The 22457-nt window shown below is 37.7% G+C and overlaps 1 protein-coding gene across 3 annotated transcripts; it reads left to right on the top strand.

Annotated features, from left to right (window-relative positions):
• The first annotated feature begins 1055 nt into the window (after positions 1 to 1055).
• Positions 1056 to 21741, top strand: LOC128029152 (ankyrin repeat domain-containing protein 13B-like). Of its 3 annotated transcripts, none has more exons than XM_052616735.1 (15): positions 1056 to 1420; positions 10439 to 10574; positions 11351 to 11475; positions 11890 to 11935; positions 12043 to 12186; positions 12417 to 12639; positions 12853 to 12919; positions 15041 to 15122; positions 15957 to 16021; positions 16161 to 16291; positions 17060 to 17217; positions 18156 to 18332; positions 18614 to 18777; positions 18967 to 19043; positions 19794 to 21741. In XM_052616735.1, the coding sequence occupies exons 1-15, from the start codon at positions 1310 to 1312 to the stop codon at positions 19987 to 19989; spliced, it is 1902 nt and encodes a 633-aa protein (XP_052472695.1). In that variant the 5' UTR covers positions 1056 to 1309; the 3' UTR covers positions 19990 to 21741. The 3 variants fall into 3 exon arrangements, 2 of the variants coding, with proteins under 2 accessions (XP_052472695.1, XP_052472696.1); XM_052616736.1 differs by having other exon boundaries at positions 18967 to 19050; positions 19794 to 19989; XR_008187302.1 differs by lacking the exon at positions 19794 to 21741 and having other exon boundaries at positions 18156 to 18367.
• Positions 21742 to 22457: the final 716 nt, after the last annotated feature.

Below are 22457 nucleotides of genomic sequence, written 5' to 3'. Positions count from 1 at the left end.
CGTTTTAATTTTAAACTGTTGTTTCTGACTCCATAATCCGTAATAATGCTTCCTCCAGAGAAATTAAAATCACATCGTTTTGTTTCTTCTTTCTGGATACCTTTTTTCTGTAAGTATGTGAAGAATGTGCTAAATGTGCTAAAGACAACTGTAATAAAAAGTACACAGTAGCTCAATATAACCCAATAGAAATCTGCAAAAAATTAAGTATAAAATCTTATATTTTACTAACAAGCAATTGAGGATAAAATGGAAATGTAAACAAAAAGAAATGCATATTTATTTTTCATTTAATTGGAATTTTTGGGTTTTCTACTGGCAACATTTTTGACTACTGACACATTTATATTGAGTTAATGTTTTTTTTTTGTGAGACCGCAATATTATTAATGAAGTTATAATAAATCTCTACTTGATTATATTGTATTTGTGGTATATGGATAATATTAGCTAAGTCTAATTCCCTGGTTTAGCTGGGTGGATGAGATGGATAAATGAAGACTTCTCACAATGGATATTAATAATATCAGCACAATAGAAAATACGTTTTCTTACTAACAAATGAATAAAAGTTTATTGAGACAGAGTTCAGTTGAAATACATGACTGTTTAATTTTATTTCAGTTACGTTTTATTTCGTTTCAAAGAGCAGAGGTTTAAGTTTTGAAATAACTGTTTTGGACATATTGTAATAGCCTATAAGTTCAAAACTAGGCTATAGTTGGTATGGATAAAGCAATACATTTTCATTTATCAAATCAGCAGAATAATATATAAAGAACCTTTTCATAGAATTATGAATATGTTCTCTTAATAAATTACATTTAATCCAATCCATTAGATATTTATTAAGAAATATTAAGACACAGATGGCAGCATGAGATGCTCCCTCTATGTCCTCTTTCATGGCGCAGTGAGCATCATCAGCATGTATGATGACAGAATCACACACTGAAGTTCAATGGCTCATAGATGTGAGTCGCTTTTATCAGGAAAACGAGAGCCCTGCCTCAGCCTCCGCGAGCGAGCGTGCGTGCAGTGCGCGCGCGCCTGATTGTGAGGAGAGGGAGAAGAGACCAGGAGGAGTGGAGAACAGAACGGAGAACATTCATGCACACAGCTTTAAATTGCCTTTCAGCATAGACACGCGGAATGCAAACGGCGATGCTGGATATGAAAAGGGACAGAAATGCCCTTACCGGTCGTTTCAGCAATAATAATATAGCACGCGCCCTTTATAAAAGTAACTGATATCGCTTAAAAACAGGGAAAGGGAACGCGGGACAGAGCAGCGGCGAACTATGCACTGATGATGATTTCTGCCAGAAAAACTCCGGAGAAGAGTCGCTACCACCTACATTATCTGGTGTGGCATAACAAACACCGGCAGCTGGAGAAAGAGCTCTCAGCGCGCGAGCAGGTAAGATGCTTTCGTTTCCGCGTGACCGTCTCGCGGCGGATGATGCTGTGAGGAGCGGCCGGCCGTGCGTTTGACTGAGAAAACTGATTCGGGTACTTCATATCGGCTTGTAATCTGTGTTAAAAGAGCGAAAAGTGATTCTTCATCGTTTGCTGGTTTATTAATAACACATCTTTTCAGTTAAGTGCTTATTTACTTGCTGATATGTGTACTGCACACAGAAATGCGTGTCAAAAAACCCCTCACACCCTGTGTCTTCAAACCTAGTGAGTTGCCTACCTAGTCCGCATTTTTGGGCGTATAACGTTCGAACGCGTAAAAATGCTGTCTTGGTATCCAGCTCACTAGGTTTCGACACACAGTCTCTGTTCTCCAAGCCTGCTCATGTTACACTTCTTACATTTGATCTCAAATGCAGTTTTATTTAGGTCTGAGATGGTGTAAAACACAGAGAGGCTGCAGAATAAAGTGGCATTACAAAGGCTGTGTGGGAACGATGCTTACAGATCAGCCTACATTCACCACTCACTGTTCCTGAGGATAGATGGTGTGTCAGGAGAGGGTGTGTTTGTCTTTCTGATCAGCCGTCTTCAAAAGAATTATTAATGCAGTACATTATTCCACAAATCAGTGTGGAAGTAGTCTGTAATTAATTCGAATCTGAGATTACTGTGCGGAACTATAAATAGGCCAAAGACATTGAATGCTTGATTTGAATGTATGGGAAGGCAAATAAATTGCAAAATAGACACACTAAGCAAACAGACAGATTACAACATGACTGGTTTAGTTATGTTTGTTGAGATTCACAAAGCAGAAGTTCAACTGATTTATAAGGAACATGTTGTACAGCCTATAAATTAAATAACCTGTTCTATCACCTGTTCTATTTTTTAATGGAATAGAATTCTATTCTGGAATTTATTTTCTGTTAATAAAAACCAGTTTCAACATCTTATTTTATTGTATATACAAACATATACTGTACTATCAGATGAATACAACTCCATTTGATTTTATTGCATCTGTGAGAGATTTATTAAGAAATATTAAGACACAGATGGCAGCGAGAGATGCTCTCTCCCCCCCATGGCACAGTGAGCAGCATCAGCATGTACTGTTTGACAGAATCACTGATTATACACTGAAGTTCAATAGCTCATACAGGTTGATTTTGTCAGGGAAGGAGGGTGGTTCTTTACGATCAGCCATCTTTGAAAGTATGGCATGCAATGGAAATTCAATCTATTTTCTAAATGCAATTTATTGATTTTATTGTGAATGATTCATGCGTGTTTCATTTTTTTTCTGATGTATTTTCATAAACTCCTTTGTATTGCTTTTTTTTGTAAAGGTACTTAATCATTTTGAATCAAGATGTCATAACTCAGTCATCCTTGTGTATGCCACACTTCTCAAGTCAGCCTAAAACCGCCCTTTCTAACAAGCTGGCATTCAGATCTGCCTCTGTTTATCAACAAACGATGGATAGAAGTCCTGTTCTTCATATTTTCTTTTTTCAATAATCCATTTTACTTTAATCCAATGTACATCATACAGAAGAAAAAGATCTGTCGCCACTGTTACAGCACAACTTTAATGCAATATTAATTTACAGATTTGTAGAAAAAGTCTAAATTAGCATGACACAAATAGACAAACCAATAGCCACACAATGGTAAAAAAAAAAAAAATATTAGAGGTGGAAAAACAAAGGCATTAAAACATTGCTCTTTAATTCTATTGTAGTTTAATTTAAAATAGTTATTATTATACAATAGAATCAATAAATAATACATTATTTGTCATTGACATAAGTCAAATTAATCCTTTTATAAAGTTAAAGAACTTGCATCTGTAGTGGAAGAGCCATAACATGAAAACCAGAATGCATTTTTTTGTAACAAGCAGAAGTGTGTGTAAGAAGACTAACTGAGACTGCAGAGCCGAATCAAAGGTCCACTTCAGGAAACATCAAGGCCTGTATGCTCTACTTTCATTATTCTGATTTAACTCTCTGCTTTATAAATAAATAATTTTAACTCGTTTGAGTGAAGTCTTCCATCTCAGTCTCAGCAACCATTCATGATTCCATCTTTCCAAACCCCAAACATTCTGTAACCCATTCCAATACCAGCCAACTTGGTCCTGTGCCGGTTTTTATGGCTCAGGCTGATGGTAATAATTCAGATCCCTAACCCTCTTGATGATCACTGCAATATAAAGCACTTCCAGTTTAGTTGATTTAAAGGCTGCTGACAGCATAATATAGCCACGTTTGGCACGGTAGGGTGTCGCTCGATGAGTCAAACCAGGTCCCACCAGGGATGGCACGAGGCGCGAAGGGAGGTCAATGCCGTCGCGATTGTTCCTCTCCAGTGAATGAGGTGCGTAGTCACCCTGACAAGGGGAAAAGTTGCTGCAGCAGCACACAGGATTATGGGATAGATGTTAGGTGTCATTGAAAGAACAGAGGGGGGAAACTTAAGCTATTAGGACAGAGGAGAGCGAGGGACATGAATAGCAAATAGATCGGGTGGTGGAGGAGTAAAGAAGTTATCGAAGGGAAAAGAAGATCAATTTGCAGTTTGCCTTGACAGTGCTATAAAACAGTCACGTGGGAGGAATTGGACAGATGACAGCTTGAAGGAGAGCAGCAGGAAATTGAGAAGAGAATAGATAGAGTGGGTGATTGAATGGAGAAAACCAGAGAGAAGAGCCATTGCCTGCTGATGCATCTACAGAACTGAGTCCAAGAATAAGAGAAAATGTCTAGTAGCATGTAGATCAGTTTTTTTGTGTTTAGTCGAGAGTGCCTCAGCAAATACAATACAACACAGTGGCAATTTCTTTTCTCGCAGCCCTCCATCAGCACATTTGCTGTTGTCCACACATCTTTTCAGTTTTCCCGTTTGATATACTCCATTCTTCTTCAACACTTGGCACTCCTGCTCTCCACCCGTAACCCAACACTAATTGCGACAGAGCGTTGTCACAAGGGACGAGCGTTGTGTGGCTGGGCAGGGGCTGTTGAGATTAAGTTAACTTATGGGAAGCTTTTAACAGACTGACAAGGACATTGGCAGACAGAAAGAGCTCGTACAATGCCAGCGAATTGGGTTGTTGAATTGAAAATATGGAAATGAAAGGTGCAATTGCATCTAATTTGATTAGAGTTAATGATCTGAATTTCCAATAAAAAGATACGTTCAACACAATCAAACATACAGATGCACACACATACAAATCTATCAATTGTGCGAGTTGTGCTGCATTTGCTTACTAGAGAATACTACAAGGTTCTATTTCATAAGCACTACTTATCTTTATGATTTACATGGATGTTTTTTTTTTCCAGTAAACATTCCTCTATTCTAATTTGGATATGCAAATGTAACCTCCAGCCATACTGTGTGAAAACTGTAGGAAGTATAACACCTAGTGATTTGGTATTCTCCTTTTAAAGGGATAGTTCATTCAAATAAAGAGTGCATGTTTTTATCTATGCATGAATGCACTATGTGCATTTTTATGCATGCGGCCACACAAGAGAGCCTTTGCAAAGGATTCAGTGGAATCTATCACATGCTGTGATATGCACCCCACACTAACACATATGATTTTCTTCTGCCTGCCTCCCACATGCACAGTTTGGGCTTTCAATGAAAGATTGATGTTGGTTTAAGTAGCTGCCAGAAAACATTAGCCAAGGCAGAAAGAGTGCAAGAGCAGATGCACCAGACTGAGATGACTATCAATAATGCAGTCTCCAGCAGGCCCACAACTGAGAGAGAGGAAGAAGAGATGGGACGGAGAGCTATGTGGAAGAGCATCCATGTGAAGATGTGAGGATGGACCCTAGATTATTTTTACTTTCAATGTGGTGGGGTGGGATTAGTAATGAACATGAATTTGAGTTGTGTCACTTGTATCTGATGTAGTGCATGCATGTCAGCAGGAAGTGTGCTTGCTTATTACAGGGCTGTCAGTGAGATGCAGTGTAGGTGGGTTAGACGAATTCCGGTCAGAGCAGGAGAACGTGTAGGTGTTTCAGGTAGGATTTCTATTATTGTTATTATTCTGCATATTCCGACCCTCACCGTTCAAGAAACCTTACGAAGATTTACCAGGGTAACAGTAGTTTCCACCAAAATACCACAGCTATGTGAAAATCCCAATGTTATATACATAAATATACAAAATTATTATTTTGAAGTTCATATATATATATCTATATATATATACACACACACACACACAAACACACACACACATACACATACACATAGACACAGACACAGACACACACTACAGTTCAAAAGTTTAACATTTATATTTTTAATTATGTCCGTATTTAGGAACAGTGTTGCAAATACAACTGATATCTAGTTGTGTCCTCTTTTGGAAGGCCAAGCATAGTATTTTCACTTTCACAACGTCAACAATACTACAGCGAAAATCAAAGTTACGCTTTTTTTTTCTTTGAGTGAACATTTGGGCAGTATTATGCAAATCTTCCCACACAGTGACATAAACTTGTGGGGGCGTGTTTAAACGAGGCATTTTAGGAAGGCGTGGACGAGTTTTAACTTTTATTAAGAATATTTCTTTGGGTTCGATACTTTAGTCATTGCAACTTTTTCTCTTATTCACGAACATATTCGTAACACTCCAAAAATACAGGAAAACTTGAAATCCCATCATATGAGCCCTTTAATAAATACTACAACCTTTTGTAACATTATTAATATCTTTACTGTTACAACAAAAACTTTATATGTAATATTAACAGAATATATTTATTTTATTTTTATTAAGGAATACACATTTTATAAATGAAAATAAAAGATAAAATATGGTAAATCTGTGTAATGCACATGACAGGAGATGACAGTCAGTGTGTTTGTCTGTATTTGTTCGTGGCAGTGTGATCAGATGAGATAAAGGACTGTTTGTTATTGTGTGAGTCTCTGTGTGTGTGTGCGTGTGTGTGTGTGTGTGTGTGTGTTGTCTAGCATGTCTCAGAGAGGTATAGAGCAGCATTTCAGGACACCAGAATGTCATCCTATAACAGCTGATGTTTCTCGAACTCTCCTTGGTTCTGTCCTCCTCTCACAGCTGCTAATCTGTCTTACCGAGTTACACATTTCTATCTGTCTCCCTGAAGTTTTCAGAACCAGTTCTCAATCTCATTCAGTCCCTCGCTCATACAGTCTCTCACCGGCTCAAGCATGCACACCTCCTGACAGTTATCTCCTTCTCTCTTTCTCTCTCTGTCAGTCATCTGAGCCGTCTCTGGTGTCAGGGTTGATCGGAGATCCCCAGAGGACCGATGCGAGAGCCATCATTTAAAACTATAGTTTTCCCTCCTTCGGCCTGCATCTCTTATTTGTACTTCTCATCCAGGGTTACCATAGCAACCCCCACCCCCACCACTCATCCACACCCTTTTTCTCGTAGCACTTATCTCACTCCGGGGACCAGGCTGGTGTTTTTCTAGCTAGAGGCCCTCAGGGGCCGCGAGCCTCAGTTTTTGCTGGAGAGTGAGTGCCATCATGATATTGTGAAAGGGGCCGGCTAATTACGGAGCAGGGTGTCGGATGCACTGGAGTTTTCTGTAACAACAATAACATGATTGTGACTTCTTTAGCTGCATGATACACAATCAGGGCTCAACATGAAGACGGCCCGCTGGCCCAGGACTGGAGTTTTTTTTTTAAGGTCAGCCAACAGAACTGTCAATCATCCAGCTGAGCCAGTGATATACCTGGATGATTTACAGCTGTTAAGTCAAATTCTGTTTGTAAAGAAGCCCAAATATGTATTTATATTTGTCAAAAATAATACTTTTTTTTAAATGTTATATGTTTACTAATTAAAAATATATATTTTAAATTCACTTTTCAATTTAAAATCATACATTTAAATGGGTGGTAAAAATATTGTTGAGCTTTTTCTTAAGTGAAGTAAAGCTGAATTTATTTTTTATATTTACATACATACACACATATATATATACTGCTCCAGTATGACCTAATTTCTGTCTTCCCTTGATTGTCATTATGTTCAGGTGTGCGTCAGTAATTAACCTTATTAAGTTCCCCTTATAAGTTGTATTCTGTTCAGTCTTTGGTTGTTTGGTATTGTGTTGAGTGTCCTTACCTTTCTGTGGATTATTAAAGACTTTGAACTTCATCTTCTTTCTTGTTCGTTCTGTCATGCACCAGATTGTGACAATAGCTTTAATATCTATGTATTTAATATTAATTACACGCACACAATAAACATACAAAACTATAATTTTAGAGTAAAGTTGACATTTGTATATGTGTGTGTGTGTATGTATGTATATATATATATATATATATATATATATATATATATATACACACACACACAGACTAATGTTCAAAAGTAGCATTTATTTAGTAGAAGTCTTTGTAACATCATAAATGTCTTAACTAATTCATTTTTTTTTTTTTGAGGCCAGTGAAATATGGACTTTCAAATTTTCTATTGAAATAAAGTAAAATAATATTTAATAATTATTTACACACACAGATTAAATAAAACTACAATTAAATAAAAAATCCTAATATAAAAATTAATGCTAATTCAATATATTAATAAATACTATAGTATATAAATAATATGGGAATAACACTGATGTATAAATTATTTACATATTAATCACGGCTTTTAATATTCTGATGAAACTCATTGTGTAAAATTATGCCAAAGTGTTGCCATGTGGTTGCCATGGTACAATGATTGGAATTTAGCACATTGCTTGGCTGTTGCTAGGGTATTTTCTTACTAGCCCAAGCCAAATGATCCCACCCTCAAATCTCTTTCATATTATATGGTTCAGGACTCTCCGTCTTTACAAATTTATAGGATTTTAAATATTTGTAGCCATACTATAGTAACTGTATTAGCCATACTAGCACTAACTATGAATAAATAATGCACTGTACGCTCAGAAAAAAAACAAGAACACACAAATGCACCTTGAGTGAAGTGTAAATAAGTGCACCCAGTTAATCAGCACAGTACAAAGCAGCTCTCGCAGCACAAGTTAAGCCCTTGGGTAATAATGTGTTTCCGTTACCACACAGCTAATCCAAATGCTTCATTAAAATCAACAAACATGGCTCACATACAAGTCTCTAAATAAAGCTGTCCTGACTCCCATTTCTACTGCACATACACGATTCAGTCATGACCTTGCTTTCAGAGTCTTCGCTTATAAACACGGCCAACATGACCATAGCCAGCCAACTCATCAAATAATGATTACTGGGTCATCCTGCATCTATAAAAACAAACATATTTACTGAAATGTATGGTAGCGCGTGGAGGTGAATGGAATGATTGTGTTGACAGTGAGCGATGATCTTATTATAAATGATCCTACCATAAGGAGAATCATAAAGTCTTTTGAAACTCTCAAGACTGTCAGTAATATCGTTGACAGGCTCGAAAGGGGCTGAAAGACTGAGAGAGATCACTCAGATGAGAAGCTGGAGGAACAGTATGGCACGGCACTGGTTTTCACAAGTGTGGAATCACAGTGTGTTTAGCGCAGATCTCAGTTTGAGTGTGGAAATATGTGGCTGTCAGGTGTCATGTGTCATGTTCAGGTGTGATGCCTTAATTATCGCCTGTCACTTCTCTTTTCTGTCACACTCTTTCACTTCTGCCTTCTCTTCCTTTTGCCATTGATTCTTTCCACATAGTAGGTTCCGTCTTTCTGAAGGCTTTCTCAAGATTCTGATATACTGCAATATTATCATAAATAAATGCTCATATTTTTTAATTGTCATCACTTTCTCAATTTCATGATTCTTCAAAATCTTCACGACTTTCCTTTTTTCAGTGGAACACAAGCTAGGATATTTTGAAAGCAAATGGGGTTCAAAACTATATTAAACACTGACTTGAGCTGAATAACAATGCTATTGCCTTCTGTAGAGCTGTTTATAGCTGAATTAAACTATTTTCATAATCTGATGAACAGTGCACTGAATCAACACTGAACTGACTTGAGCTGAAATATGCTCTATTATCTTAGAGCTGAATTAGCTAATGAACATTCACACTGTTATTGAACTAATAATTAGTAATTGTAATTGTCCTTTAAGAGCTACTTTACAGCTGCAATTGGATTCATTTCATAACTGAAGAGCTTTGCATCTTTAATAAATATTTTCTTGCTTTTAACTGTGAAGCTGCTTTGAAACAATCTGTATTGTATAAAGTGCTATATATATAAATAAATATGACTTAATTTGACTACAGTTTGCAGTAGTAAGGGAAGTCGTGGCCTAATGGTTATAGAGTTTGACTCCTAATCCTAAGGTTGTGGGTTTGAGTCTCGGGCTGGCAGTACCATGACCGAGGTGCCCTTGAGCAAGGCACCAAACCCCCAACTTCTCCCCGGCCGCTGCATCATAAGAATAACCAGATTAAAATGTCTTAAATGTGTCAAATGTACTGCACTAATTGTAGTAATAATTCGATTTTTTGATGGACATAAACTTTGATATTTCACATGCAAAACCAAATGCTGTTAAATCTGAATAAAAAATATAAGGACCTGACACATACCTTAAAAGAAACAAACATGACAGCACCAATGAAAATAATGCAGTAAACAGTAAACAAGTGAGGTGGTAATTTGCATAATTTATTCATGTTGTGGTGTATGCTATCCAGCATCCAGCATTGCTGAAATTACAACTTTGATGAGGCACAGTGATGTTTAAACCTCTGATTAACAGAATTGCAGAAATAAATAGTTTGAGGTTGTAAAGGGGGAATGTTATGGGACACAATTCAGGAGTTTTTCAAACCTGCATTTGACCACAAAAGTTTGGCATCTCTGGAGAACATGCATCATCTACTAGGCCACAGCTCTGACAGATCTCCGTTTTAGGGCGGAAAAAGAGAATTGTGTTTGTGAAATATTTTACTGCATGAAGTGGTCAATAAAAGAAATCTCTCTCTGTCTTAAAGGTTGATTTAGAAGTGTTGGACCCACGGGGTCGGACTCCTTTGCACTTGGCCGTGACACTGGCTCATTTAGAGTGCGCCAGTCTGTTAGTCCAGCATGGAGCCGATGTCAGCAGAGAAAACAGAAATGGCTGGACAGGTAATACAGCGAAAAAGCCTTTGCATTTTGAAAGGGGATGCAGTAATTCTGCACCATATGATAAGCTAGTTATTTACACTACCGTTCCAGAGATTGGGATCAGTATGTTGCTGTTGTTTTTTATAAGTGCATTAAATTGATAAAATTGACAATGAGGAGATGTAAATGTTACCAAGAATCCTGAAGAAATGTTTCACAGTTTCTAAAAAAACATTTAGCAACACAAGTGCTTTGAATACTGATAATAATAAGAATTAAGAATCATTCTTAATAATTGTTTCTTGAGCAGCAAATAAGCATATTAGAATCATTTCTGAAGGGTCACATGACACTGAAGACTAGAATAATACCTGCTGAAAATTCAGCTTTGCCATCACAGAAATAAATTAGATTTTCAAATATATTAACATACAAAACAGTTCTTTTGTCTAAATAAATTCCAAATAAATTTCCAAAAACTAAAATCAGTCTTGCTACTCTGAAAATAAATTGGTGTAGAAACTATTTCCATGCACATTTAGAAATTGCTAGTAAATTTCCCAAACAGTTGCGAATAACATATAGTTTAAATGTATATTTTTTTATGTCTATAAATTTTGGCATCCCAACATTATAGTGCACTGTATGACAAATGGAGGTTTATTAATTTATTGATTTATTAGTATTTTTAAATATTGTCTTTAAGTCAGCATTAGATGACAACAAAGGTATTCTAAATGTAAATATATATGACACATCTCCTAACTTTGGTAATACTACTTTACCTTCTGTCTCAGTGTTGCAGGAGGCCATCAGCACACGTAACCCAGAGATGGTGCGGTTGGTGCTGCGTTACCGCGACCATCAGCGCAACACTAAGAGACTGGCAGGGATCCCGTGCCTGCTAGAGAGACTCCGACAGGTCAGCCCCAGATGTGTCTTAATAAACCCTGAACCTGTTAATGACAAAACAACAAGCCACCAGTTTAACAACCACCTGCTGCCCGCACACCTGAGCCCTACATTCCAGTAGATACATGCATACAGATACACAAACAAACAGGCTTATGGGAAACCGCCGGGTTTACATCATTGTTTGCTTACAAGACCTCTCTTTTCCCTTTCCTTGCCAGTTTTCTTAAACCCTAGGGCGGCCCGTAGCTCTTTTCCTTTTGTTTATGATGGATGGACAAGCTCTCTGGTTCTCCACGCTCCTCATCTCTCTAGGAGTTTTATTATTCATGTCTTTCCCTGCAGAGTGATCTGTCTCTTGCTTTCATCCTCCCACTATATGCTCACATTCACTCTAACCTTCTCTTCCCCTCTTGCCTTTCAGGCGCAGGACTTCTACGTGGAGATGAAATGGGAGTTTACGAGTTGGGGTAGGTCATAAGTACTTTAACAATGTGTAAATGGCATGTTTGGACAGTGACTTCCTCTTTCCACATACTCATGTCCTGTTATTGTTGCTCTCTCCCTCTATTTCCAGTTCCGCTCGTGTCTCGTATCTGTCCGAGTGACACATATCGGGTATGGAAGAGCGGTCAGTGTTTGAGGGTGGACACAACGCTCATGGGATTTGAGCAAATGACCTGGCAAAGAGGCAATCGCAGCTTCATATTCAAGGGTCAAGGTGTGTGTGATGGCTTTTTTCCTGCACCGAGCGACCTTTATTTTTCTCCGTCTGTTACCTTTAAATCAGATTTGGGTTTGATCTCCGCTTTTGTTCTCGATGGCACTTCTCGCTCAGTGTTCTTTCAAACAAGCCGTCATTGGCATGGAAACAACCTCAGTCTCACTTCGCCATAGTCTCTAATTGGCTTCCATCCGTTCAGTCTCTCTCTCTCTCCACCTGTCATTCAGACTCCAGCGCTATGGTAATGGAAGTGGATCATGACAGACAGCTGGTGTTTTGTGAGACGCTGCCGTGCCTCTCTTCATCTCCCACCTCGCCCTCCAACAGGCCTTGCACAACTGCTTCGAACCTTCTGGGGGCGCTGCAACCCAGCGAAGAACAGGTGGCGGCCCGTCTATCCACTCCCGTGGTGGCCACGCAGCTAGACACAAGGAACATCTCCTTTGAGAGGTGAGCACTTAATAACAATTGCCAAGTCATTGTTGGCAATTAAAATGTTCAAAAACAAGGGCATCGTAACTCTTAATTGTGGCTTTACTGAAAAGCCAAGAGTGTGAGCCAGCACTTTTGGACTTAGCTTCATCATAAAATGTGTGATATTGGACTCACCTCTGTCTGCAAGGCACGTTGGCAACCTGGTAACATGCCTGAATGTCTCTGCAGGAATAAAACGGGCATTCTTGGCTGGCGTAGTGAGAAAACGGAGGTGGTGAATGGGTACGAATCAAAGGTACAGCTTATATCATAATACAATATTGAGTGGGTACAAATGTCTGAAAACATATTGAACATTTTGGTTCAAAACTTTTCACTTAAAGGTGTAATGATAATGTAATTTAAAATGATATTTAATATTAAATAAGGAAAATACCAAACACATAAATTTTCAGACTTTTGGATGTCATTATATGGATGAAATTTTTTTTTATATTATCACCAGTGATATATTAAAGGAGTCATATGGGGTTTTGTGTATTTAGTGTAAAGAAATGTGTTTATGCGGTTTAAGGTTAAAAACTATTTTCCACACACTGTACAATATTGTTTCTCCTCTATGCCCCTCCTTCCTGAAACGCATTGATTTTTACAAAGCTCATCGTTCTGAAAAGCGAGGTGTACAGTGATTGGCCAGCGTTTCAGTGCATTGTGATTGGTCAAATACCAAAAGTTTGTGACACCCACCACAACGAGACAAAATCATTAAAACCCATTACAAACAAGGTATTTGTTGCATCCTGTGGGGACATAATTATGGATTCTAAATACTTTTAATGTCTTTTCGCACTTTGCGTTGCATCGCGCCATATAAACATAAAACCATGTCTGTATTTGTGCTCGGAGAAACGACAAACAACAAGCGCTACTCTACACTGCTCAAAACTCGCGTTTGAATCGTCAGCAGATTCTTTAAATATGAAAACATACTTACAGAGTGTGAGTCAGAACAGCCGGCATTGTAGTCTTCTCCCACAGGATCAGGAAACACTCCTCTGTAAAATGCACAGCACACATCTGAATATTTGGGCTGACCTGTTCTGGAACAGTGCTGGAAATACAACTTAACCACTGATTTCTAGTTGTGTCCTCTTTCCGCTTTCACAACGAAACACACAGTGTCTCCACGACATGGCGGAGGCAACAACAATACTACAGTAAGAATAAAAGTTACGCCTTCTTTCTTTGCGTGAACATTTGGGCGGTGTTATGCAAATCTTCCCACACATGTGGGGGCGGGTTTAAACAAGGCGTTATAGGAGGGCGTGGACGAGTCTTAACTTATAAATAGAATATCTTTTTGGGTTTGAGACTTTAGTCTTTGCAATTTTAGGGATCTTATCTATTCATGAACAGTTTGAAATTGCATAATATGAACCCTTTAAAATTTGTATATGTAGTACATCCTACTTTACCTGCATAGATACAATACACTCACGTAAGGCAATATATCATATATATAAAATCTCAGCTGTATGATTGTTTATATCGGCGCAAAACATAATTATTGCACAATTCTAAATATAAAGCTGGATATATATTATATCCAACTTTGTCCATATACACGCAGTATACTCACATAAAGTGATATGTAGCAAATATCGACTGAAGTTTTTTTTTGTTGTAAAAGAACTCTATCCTAATACATAGAAATCTCAAATAATTGATTGTTTTTATTACTGCAAAATGTAAACTATATTTTCTGTAAAGCTGCTTTTACAATGTGTAATGTGAAAAGTGCTAGACAAATACATATGACTTGTATATGTACGAACAGGCATGGAAACATTAAATTAAGAATCACTATGCAGAAACACAAAATGTACTGATGCAAGACCAAGGAAATTAAACACCTTAGCTGATAAACCTTTTTCAAGTTCAGTGTCTTTTATCTTGACAGTTATCCTTGGCTAATAGGAAGGCTGTTAAGGTGTGTGTTAATTAGCTGGCAAGTTGACAAATGCGACTATGGGTGAAGGCTTGGCTCATAAATATTAATTAAGGTACTTGACTGGACACTCCTGGAAGGTTACCGAGCAATGACTCTGTGACATTAATTAATATTTATGCACTTTGACTTTTTCATCTGTTGACCTGCATGGAATGGAACGAACTGCTGTGAAACAATTTTCGTTTATACCCACTATATATTGTAAGAGATTGATGAGAGGCAATATGACAAACTGCTCCCATTTCAACTGGCTAAACTGTCTACACTACAGTCACGTAGAGTGTGTGTTTAGGTGCAATATGAGCATTTCATAGTAAAAGCTCTGAAAATTCGAACTATGCTTTTTAAGTTCTTCATAATCTGAAAACAGAATTGTGAACATGTTCTCATATGTCTTTGCTTCAGGTTTACTGTGCTTCTAATGTTGAGCTTATCACACGAACACGTACTGACCATCTCACCGAGCAGCACAAAACAAAACCCAAAGGTATGTTTGACTAAAGGACTGACCTATTTGTTTTCAAATAAACATTTCATTACTTGATACAGTATATTTTCAGAAATGTCAATCACACATAGAAAATAATCATTTTCTTAAATCAATACACTACTGTGCAAAAGTTTTGGGTCGGTAAGATTTAAAAATAAAAATAAAATAATTACTACTTTTATTCAACAAGAATGCATCACATTGATCAAAAGTGACAGCAAAGACGTCTTTATTATGTTACAAATGATTTTTATTTCAAATAAATGCTGTTCCTTTCAGTACTCTTATAGAAAGTTTCAGCTTTCACTAAAGAATCCTGAAAAAAAAGTGTAACAGCACAACAGTTTTCAACACTGATTAAAACAGGAAATGTTTCTCGAGCAGCAAACCAGCATATCAGAATGATTTCTGAAGGATCATGTGACACTGAAAACTAGAGTAATGGGAGATGAAAATTCAGCTTTTCCATCACAGGAATAAATTACAATGTAAAGTATATTAAAATAGAAAACAGTTCATTTAAATGTAATAATATCTGAAAATATCACTGATTTTACAATGCACTCTTGCTGAGCATAAGAGAAAATTATAATTTTTTTTTTAAGTGCATATGTTGTGTTTTTTTTTTGTTTTGTTTTTTTTTTTATCACAAGGAGCGTGTGTATTGGTGGGAATGTCATAGTGAATATGATGATTCATTATTTCTATGCCCGCTCAAATTATTCCCAAACAAACAGCGTCTTTGTTTTGTCTACGGTTACTGTGATGTAATACAGATACTTGGGATTATGCACGTCTTCTGTAATGTGACCTGCTGTGTTTTTATCTCAGGCGGCAAGACTCCTCTCCAATCCTTCCTGGGTATCGCTGAACAGCACGTAGGGCCTAACAACGGAGTGAGTGAACGGAGCCTGTCAAGAATTTGTTCATTTATCATCAAGACATCTAAAGTTACTCTTTTCTAGTATTATGTCACTTCTGTAGCCTCAAAATTAAGTGTGTGTGTGTAAATGTGTATGTGTGTGTGTTTTACAGCACACTATGGTGACTCAGATATCATGCCCTGCAACGAACCCTTTGGCCGTGACGGCTGAGGAGTACTTTAATCCCAACATGAGTCAGAGAGACATCGGCCAGCCCTGTCACCTCACCACCAAAACACAAAGGTAGTGCATCAATCCAACGCAGCTTTCATTTTCATTTTGAGACACATTCTAAATTAAATGGTTCTTTCACATTGCTATGCAGTTTCTATCATGTGCTGAGTGGTTGCTTATTGTAAAAAGAATTCACATTTCCGAATTGTGGTGTTTTCTCGATCCCATTCGTTTCAAAAGAAATAATTGTACTTTTTTTACTGCTTAAATAAGACTTTGCTTTGTCATTAATGTTTGCAGAACTCATGATTATAATATTTCTGACTGTTGGTATTATTAACCTAAACTGTTAAAAAATGCTTTCAGTAATTGAAATAAAGTATATTTTAATAGACATAAAAAAACATAAAAACTTGATTATAAACTTAAAATCAAACTTAAATCAAAATAAGAAATGTTGCTTTGACAGCTAAATAAATAAGTTTAAGTACTATAATTACTAAAATTAAAATAGGAATAAAGCTATATAGATATATAGATATATCTACATATTAAAATATATATAAAATATAACATTTACTAATATAAATGACAAAAGCAAATAACAAATGTAATTTAACATTTAAATGAAAACTGAAAATATAAAAATGAGAGCTAATTCAAAATATGAATGAATACTATAACAATGTATAATAAATACTACTTAAAAAACACTGCTCCACTTGATGGGCATATGAGATTTTGCTGCTTCATTTCTGGACACCAGCTGTCACGTCAAACAAAAGACTGTATGAGGTCACACAGGTGTCTTATATGTACAGTATGTTTTTCCCCCAGGTTCAAAGCCAAGATGTGGTTGTGTGAATCACACCCTTTATCTCTGTCGGAGCAGGTAGCTCCTATCATCGACCTCATGGCCATCTCCAACACACTGTTCGCCAAGCTTAGGGACTTCATCAACTTACGCCTGCCTCCTGGCTTTCCTGTCAAGATAGGTAAGAAAGAGCGGAAAAGAAAGTACAGTAAAGGAACATACTATGTGCCTAGATTTAACTTAACATTTTTCAGGAAATATGTCTCTAAAATATGGATAGGTTACAATCACTAACACAGTCACAATCACAAGCGGGAACAACACATTTAAATGAACAGTTCACCCAAAAATGAAACTGCATTCACCCTCAGGACATCCAAGATGTAGAATTTGTTTCTTCATCGTGACAGATCTGGAGAAATTTGCAGTACGTCTCGCGCACCAACTGCTCTGCAGTGAATGGGTGCCGTCAGAATGAGAGTTCAAACGGCTGATAAAAATATCACAATAATCCACACGACTCCAGTCCATCAATTAAAATCTTAATGAAGTGAAACACTGCATATTTGTAAGAATTATTTTTATTTATTTAAAAACCATTCCTTTCAGCTAAAATATGAGTCCTCTATGCATATTATTGCTTTCTCCAGTGAAAAGTTGTCTTGTCTGAATCGGGAGAGAAATATGCACGGATCAAGCACCATTTACAAGCAAATAGAGTTCTAAGCAAAGATTTTGATGTGAAAGGATGTGAGATGGACTTTTTAACTGGAGGAAACGTTAATGGACTGGTATTTAGCCCATAAGTGATGTTAAAATGCCTTAATAATGGATTTGCTTTGTATAAACCCCCAGCTTTTCACTTTAAAATACATTAGTTGATGGACTAATGTTGTGTGGATTACTTATTATTGTGATGTTTTTATCTCTCATTCCGACGGCACCCATTCACTGCATAGGATCCATTGGTGAGCAAACAATATATTTCTCCAAATCTGTTCTGATGAAGAAACAAACCCATCTAGATCTTGGAGTCATTTTCCAGTAATGTTTGATTGTTGGGTGTATTATTTCTTTAAACTATCAGGCTAATGCAACAATAACAACATATCACCACAGAAATTCCTATCTACCACATCCTGAATGCTCGGATCACCTTTGGGAACCTGAATGGTTGCGAAGAGGGTGGTTTGCCCCGAGTGGATGCTGAAGGGGACGGACAGAAGGACAGTCCCAGGACGGAGACGCCATCTCCGGGCAGTGACTCTTCCAGCGTGTCCAGCTCCAGCTCCACACGTAACAATCAACCTGCCTTTTACCTTCAGGGAAATGTAATTGCTAGAAACCATTTAAGATGATGACCAGATTGAAAAATATGGTGTTACAAAGTAATAAAGTGTTACGACAAAGCACTTGCCATTTTTAATGGCCAGATAGGAATTGATTGGATAAATGTTTAATGATTGCATTACTTATAGCGCTGCCTATAGTACAGATGTAACTCTGTTATATAGCAATACATTTGCTGACATTAATCTGCACTGGGCTTCACGAATGTGTGTTTGTGTATCAATCAGACTCATGTCGTGGAGGAGAGATCCCACCTTGTGTGTTTGAGGCTCCGCGAGGCTACAGCATTTTAGGAGGGAACCAGCGAGAGAACATTAGAGAAGAGGAGGATGATCTGCTGCAGTACGCCATCCAGCAGAGCCTGATAGAGGCTGGATCAGAATATGACCAGGTCTGACATGCAATCACACACTTCTGTGTCAGCAGATGCTCATAGCTGATGTTGAAAAACTACAGAAATATATCTTATTACACCGTGTCCTTAGCATGAATATCATTTGTCAGTATAATGTGTCTTATCTGGTTAGAACATGGTGTAAGGCTTTTTTACACATATATTATCCCTCGGCTTCCCTCAAAGGTGACGATCTGGGAGGCTTTGACCAACAGTAAACCAGGAACACACACTCTGTCCTGTGACCCCAGCCGGCACGAAAGGTCTGCAGTCAGTATTCTGCTTCTACTATCTCCTGTAGTCACATCTCACCCACACTAGGAAAGAAGAGCTTCAGACTCTCATCACATTTACTGGAGCTATTGACACAGGCTTCACTGTCAATACATCCTCAGTGAAGCTCATAGAAATTCACTAGGGTTTTCTTCTCGCTCTCCTCACCTTCGTTTGCTCTTCATGGAGTAAAGCAGGGTGAGATACCATGTCCGTGGCAGCCGACATGAATCCGAAACAGTTGCGTCACGTCATTATTCTTTAAGGTTTCAGTTTTAGAACAAGACAACCATGCACAGATAATCTCTAGTTTTAAAGGCACACACACATTGATTGAAAGTGACAGTAAAGACATTTATAATGACACACACAAAACTTTTTATTTCAAATAAATGCTCTTCCTTTGAACTTTGTATGGATCAAAGAATCCACATTTACACAAAAATACTACACAGAACAAGTGTTTTCAACATTGATCATAATAATGAGAAATGTTTCTTTACCAGTGAATCAGTATATTATAATCATTTATGAAGGATCATGTGACACTAAAGACTAGATTAAATTCAGCTTTGCATTTACAGAAATAAATTACATTTAAAACAATATTATAATGAAAAGCAGATCACTTAAATTTGTAATAATAAATCAACTCTTAAATTGCTGATTTTACTGTTGTCAGGAAGACAATGTTCTGTCAGCAGAGGTCTCAGTCACTTCTTTTCTTCTCCATTACCCAGAACCCCACAGCACAAACCCCACCCAGTGGAGAGCCCTCGCAGCACACCAACCAATAAACCACCGCGCAGCTACGACGAGCAGCTGCGTCTAGCCATGGCGCTGTCCGCCCGTGAACAGGAAGAGGCGGAGCTGCGTCAAAGACGAGAGGAAGAGGAGCTGCAGCGTATCATACAGCTGTCACTCATGGAGAAGTGATGGGGACTAGTGGGAACCGAGAGGTGGGAGAGAATGTCTAGAGATCTGGAACTTACTATGATTGGCCGCTCCCAAACGCCCCACTCTCTTCTTCCAAAGAACTGGATAAAATGGGCCACTCTCTGGTCCAGTCGTTCAGAATCACAGAGAAATCTCTGTCTTCACTGCAAGTTTACAAACACAAAGTACTAAACTCATGGCAAGCCACTGACTGATCAGCACCGGTCTGGTCTCCTAATGTGTGACTGTGCATTTACAACTGAGACAGTCCACGCTGCGTATCTTGGCGTCCTTTCTAAAAGCCATCATCTGAGCACTCGCCCCGAGTTCTCACAGACTCACCCGTCGCTGTGAGTTCTGGGGGACTTTTGTCACTTTTATCAGTTTTATGTTTTGAACGTACAGAACTTTAGTTTGGTTGTTAATACACTTCAGATTCACTGCACTTGGATTGAGGAGCCACGATGTCTCCAAAAACAAAGAGAGAGGGCGCTTACACACAAGAGTTCATGCTGCAACTCCATCAGTCTTGATGGGAATGCTGCATTCAAAAAAACGTAGACGAAAACCACAAAGATTTGCAAAAGCGACACTTCCATTATACAGCCAAAGTTGTTTAATAACCATAGTTGGTGAATGTCTTTGCGTTAATCGCTGAACTTTGAGGATCTCAGACAGGAGGGTCTATGGCACAATCCCGTCTGTACATTTTTTCTAGTTTGTAAGTGCCCTAAAGTTACGGCCAGAACTTTTTAATTATTAACCAGACTGATAATTCAAACACTGGACAAATTATTGTACGTTAATGGTACACTTGACAGTTAATAAGATAGAACAAAACAAGCCATTTTCAGGTACATGTAGTTTATGACTAAATGATTTCTTTGAATCTGAATCAAATGCACATTGCAATATTCATTATTTGTGTCCTAAATGCACTTTTCACAAAAACAACACATTATTCGCATACTACAGTGTGTGTGCTCTACTTCAAATGGTGCTAAGTTGATCTTTCACATCGGGTACGTTAATCAGTGTAATTGTCACGACATGCACTCATCCGTCGGTTCAATCACTTTCTTTCCTGGCCTTCATTTAGTGCTTCCTTCAACATTACCATCAGAGCTCATGGTCTCATGACTGGAACACCTGCGGTAGCTAATCAAAAGTCTAATTGTGCTTTCATAAGGGGTGCCAGTTCTGGCATAAAACATGAAAGGATGAATCACACACACAGAGATAATGCCCTGAGCGAAGACGAAAGTTTTATTGGAGAACCTTAAAATAGATCTTTCTCCTTAGTCAGATTTATTCTGGGCCTGAGTGACGTGCCCTCAGGGTTTGATGTTATCAAGTGAATCCGAAAAACAAATTAGGAAACATGGCCATACTCAACATCTGAAAAGCTTCAACGTTAAAGCACAAGGGATTGAGCGTCAGTTTTCAAAGGAAACGGATCTGATGAAGGTGTCTGGAGACCGAGCTCCTGAAAAAAACACTTAGGTTTGATCTTATGATCGTGCGACTAGAGAATGCGGAGTTCAGTCGTGAAGAGATGCTTGATATGACTCAATGTTTTAGTAAAGCATATTATAAGAGCACTATTTATATTTAACTTTATTTTTTTCTTTGACAACTTGGTTGATGCTGTGGTTGTGTGGAGTGCTGCTGTTGTGTTAGTATGTGACTCAAATCTATTGTACACATTTGTAACTTAAAGGCATTCTGAATAAAAGATGATATCTAAATTAACATGAATTTCAAGCGACATGAATCCGTGTCATTAACTTTTTAAGATTGTGGTTTTAAAAATGTAGGTCGTGCAACAAAATGCATGTACCATGGTATTTTTTAAAAGTACCTTTTGTAATATAGAGGAAGCACTGACTATGTGACGATCAACCCCAGTTAATAATTTTAATCAGTCAGTCTGTGCAGGAACTGTGATGAGAATATTCATACATAAGAGTCACTGGTCTCAGATTGGAGTTAAAAATGGGTCCTTGTGAAGCCGACTACACTTAGTCTCTCACTACTGTTTCTCTAATATGCATCAAGGCTGTGCAAAGTAAACCGAAATGCAATATAATGGCCACAAAAAGATGTTAAAAGTTATTTTACGGGCCTTTTTTTTTGCATCCCCTTAACTTGGCTCGGTTAAACATTATAAACCTTTTTAAATCACTTCAATTACAAGAAATGTCTGAATATTTTACAATTATGCTTAAAAGGCACGCATGTAGTGCATAGAACACCGCATTACACCATACTGCAGTACTGCTTCTCGCCACATAGAGGCGCTATTATACAAACAGCACATTTCACTGAAAGAGAAAAGGTCAGTTCGATCTAGCTCAGATTATAATAAACAAAAAATACAATATTAATACCAATTACCATCACTGCTAAAATACCTTGTAAAATGTACATCTTAATCTTAAAAATTTATTAAATCATGAAAATGTATT

The sequence above is a fragment of the Carassius gibelio genome, chromosome A15 (assembly GCF_023724105.1).
Source record: "Carassius gibelio isolate Cgi1373 ecotype wild population from Czech Republic chromosome A15, carGib1.2-hapl.c, whole genome shotgun sequence".
Taxonomy (NCBI): domain Eukaryota; kingdom Metazoa; phylum Chordata; class Actinopteri; order Cypriniformes; family Cyprinidae; genus Carassius; species Carassius gibelio.
Note: the sequence above shows the minus strand (reverse complement) of the source record. Positions and strands in the feature narration are given on the sequence as shown.

What these genes read in the sequence shown, in the direction of transcription:
- LOC128029152 (XM_052616735.1), top strand. Translation starts at nt 1,310, where the DNA reads ATGATGATTTCTGCCAGAAAAACTCCGGAGAAGAGTCGCTACCACCTA. An exon ending in ATGGGAGTTTACGAGTTGGG is followed by an intron (nt 11,936 to 12,042) that starts GTAGGTCATAAG and finishes CTCTATTTCCAG; the next exon opens with TTCCGCTCGTGTCTCGTATC. An exon ending in TGAATGGGTACGAATCAAAG is followed by an intron (nt 12,920 to 15,040) that starts GTACAGCTTATA and finishes TCTTTGCTTCAG; the next exon opens with GTTTACTGTGCTTCTAATGT.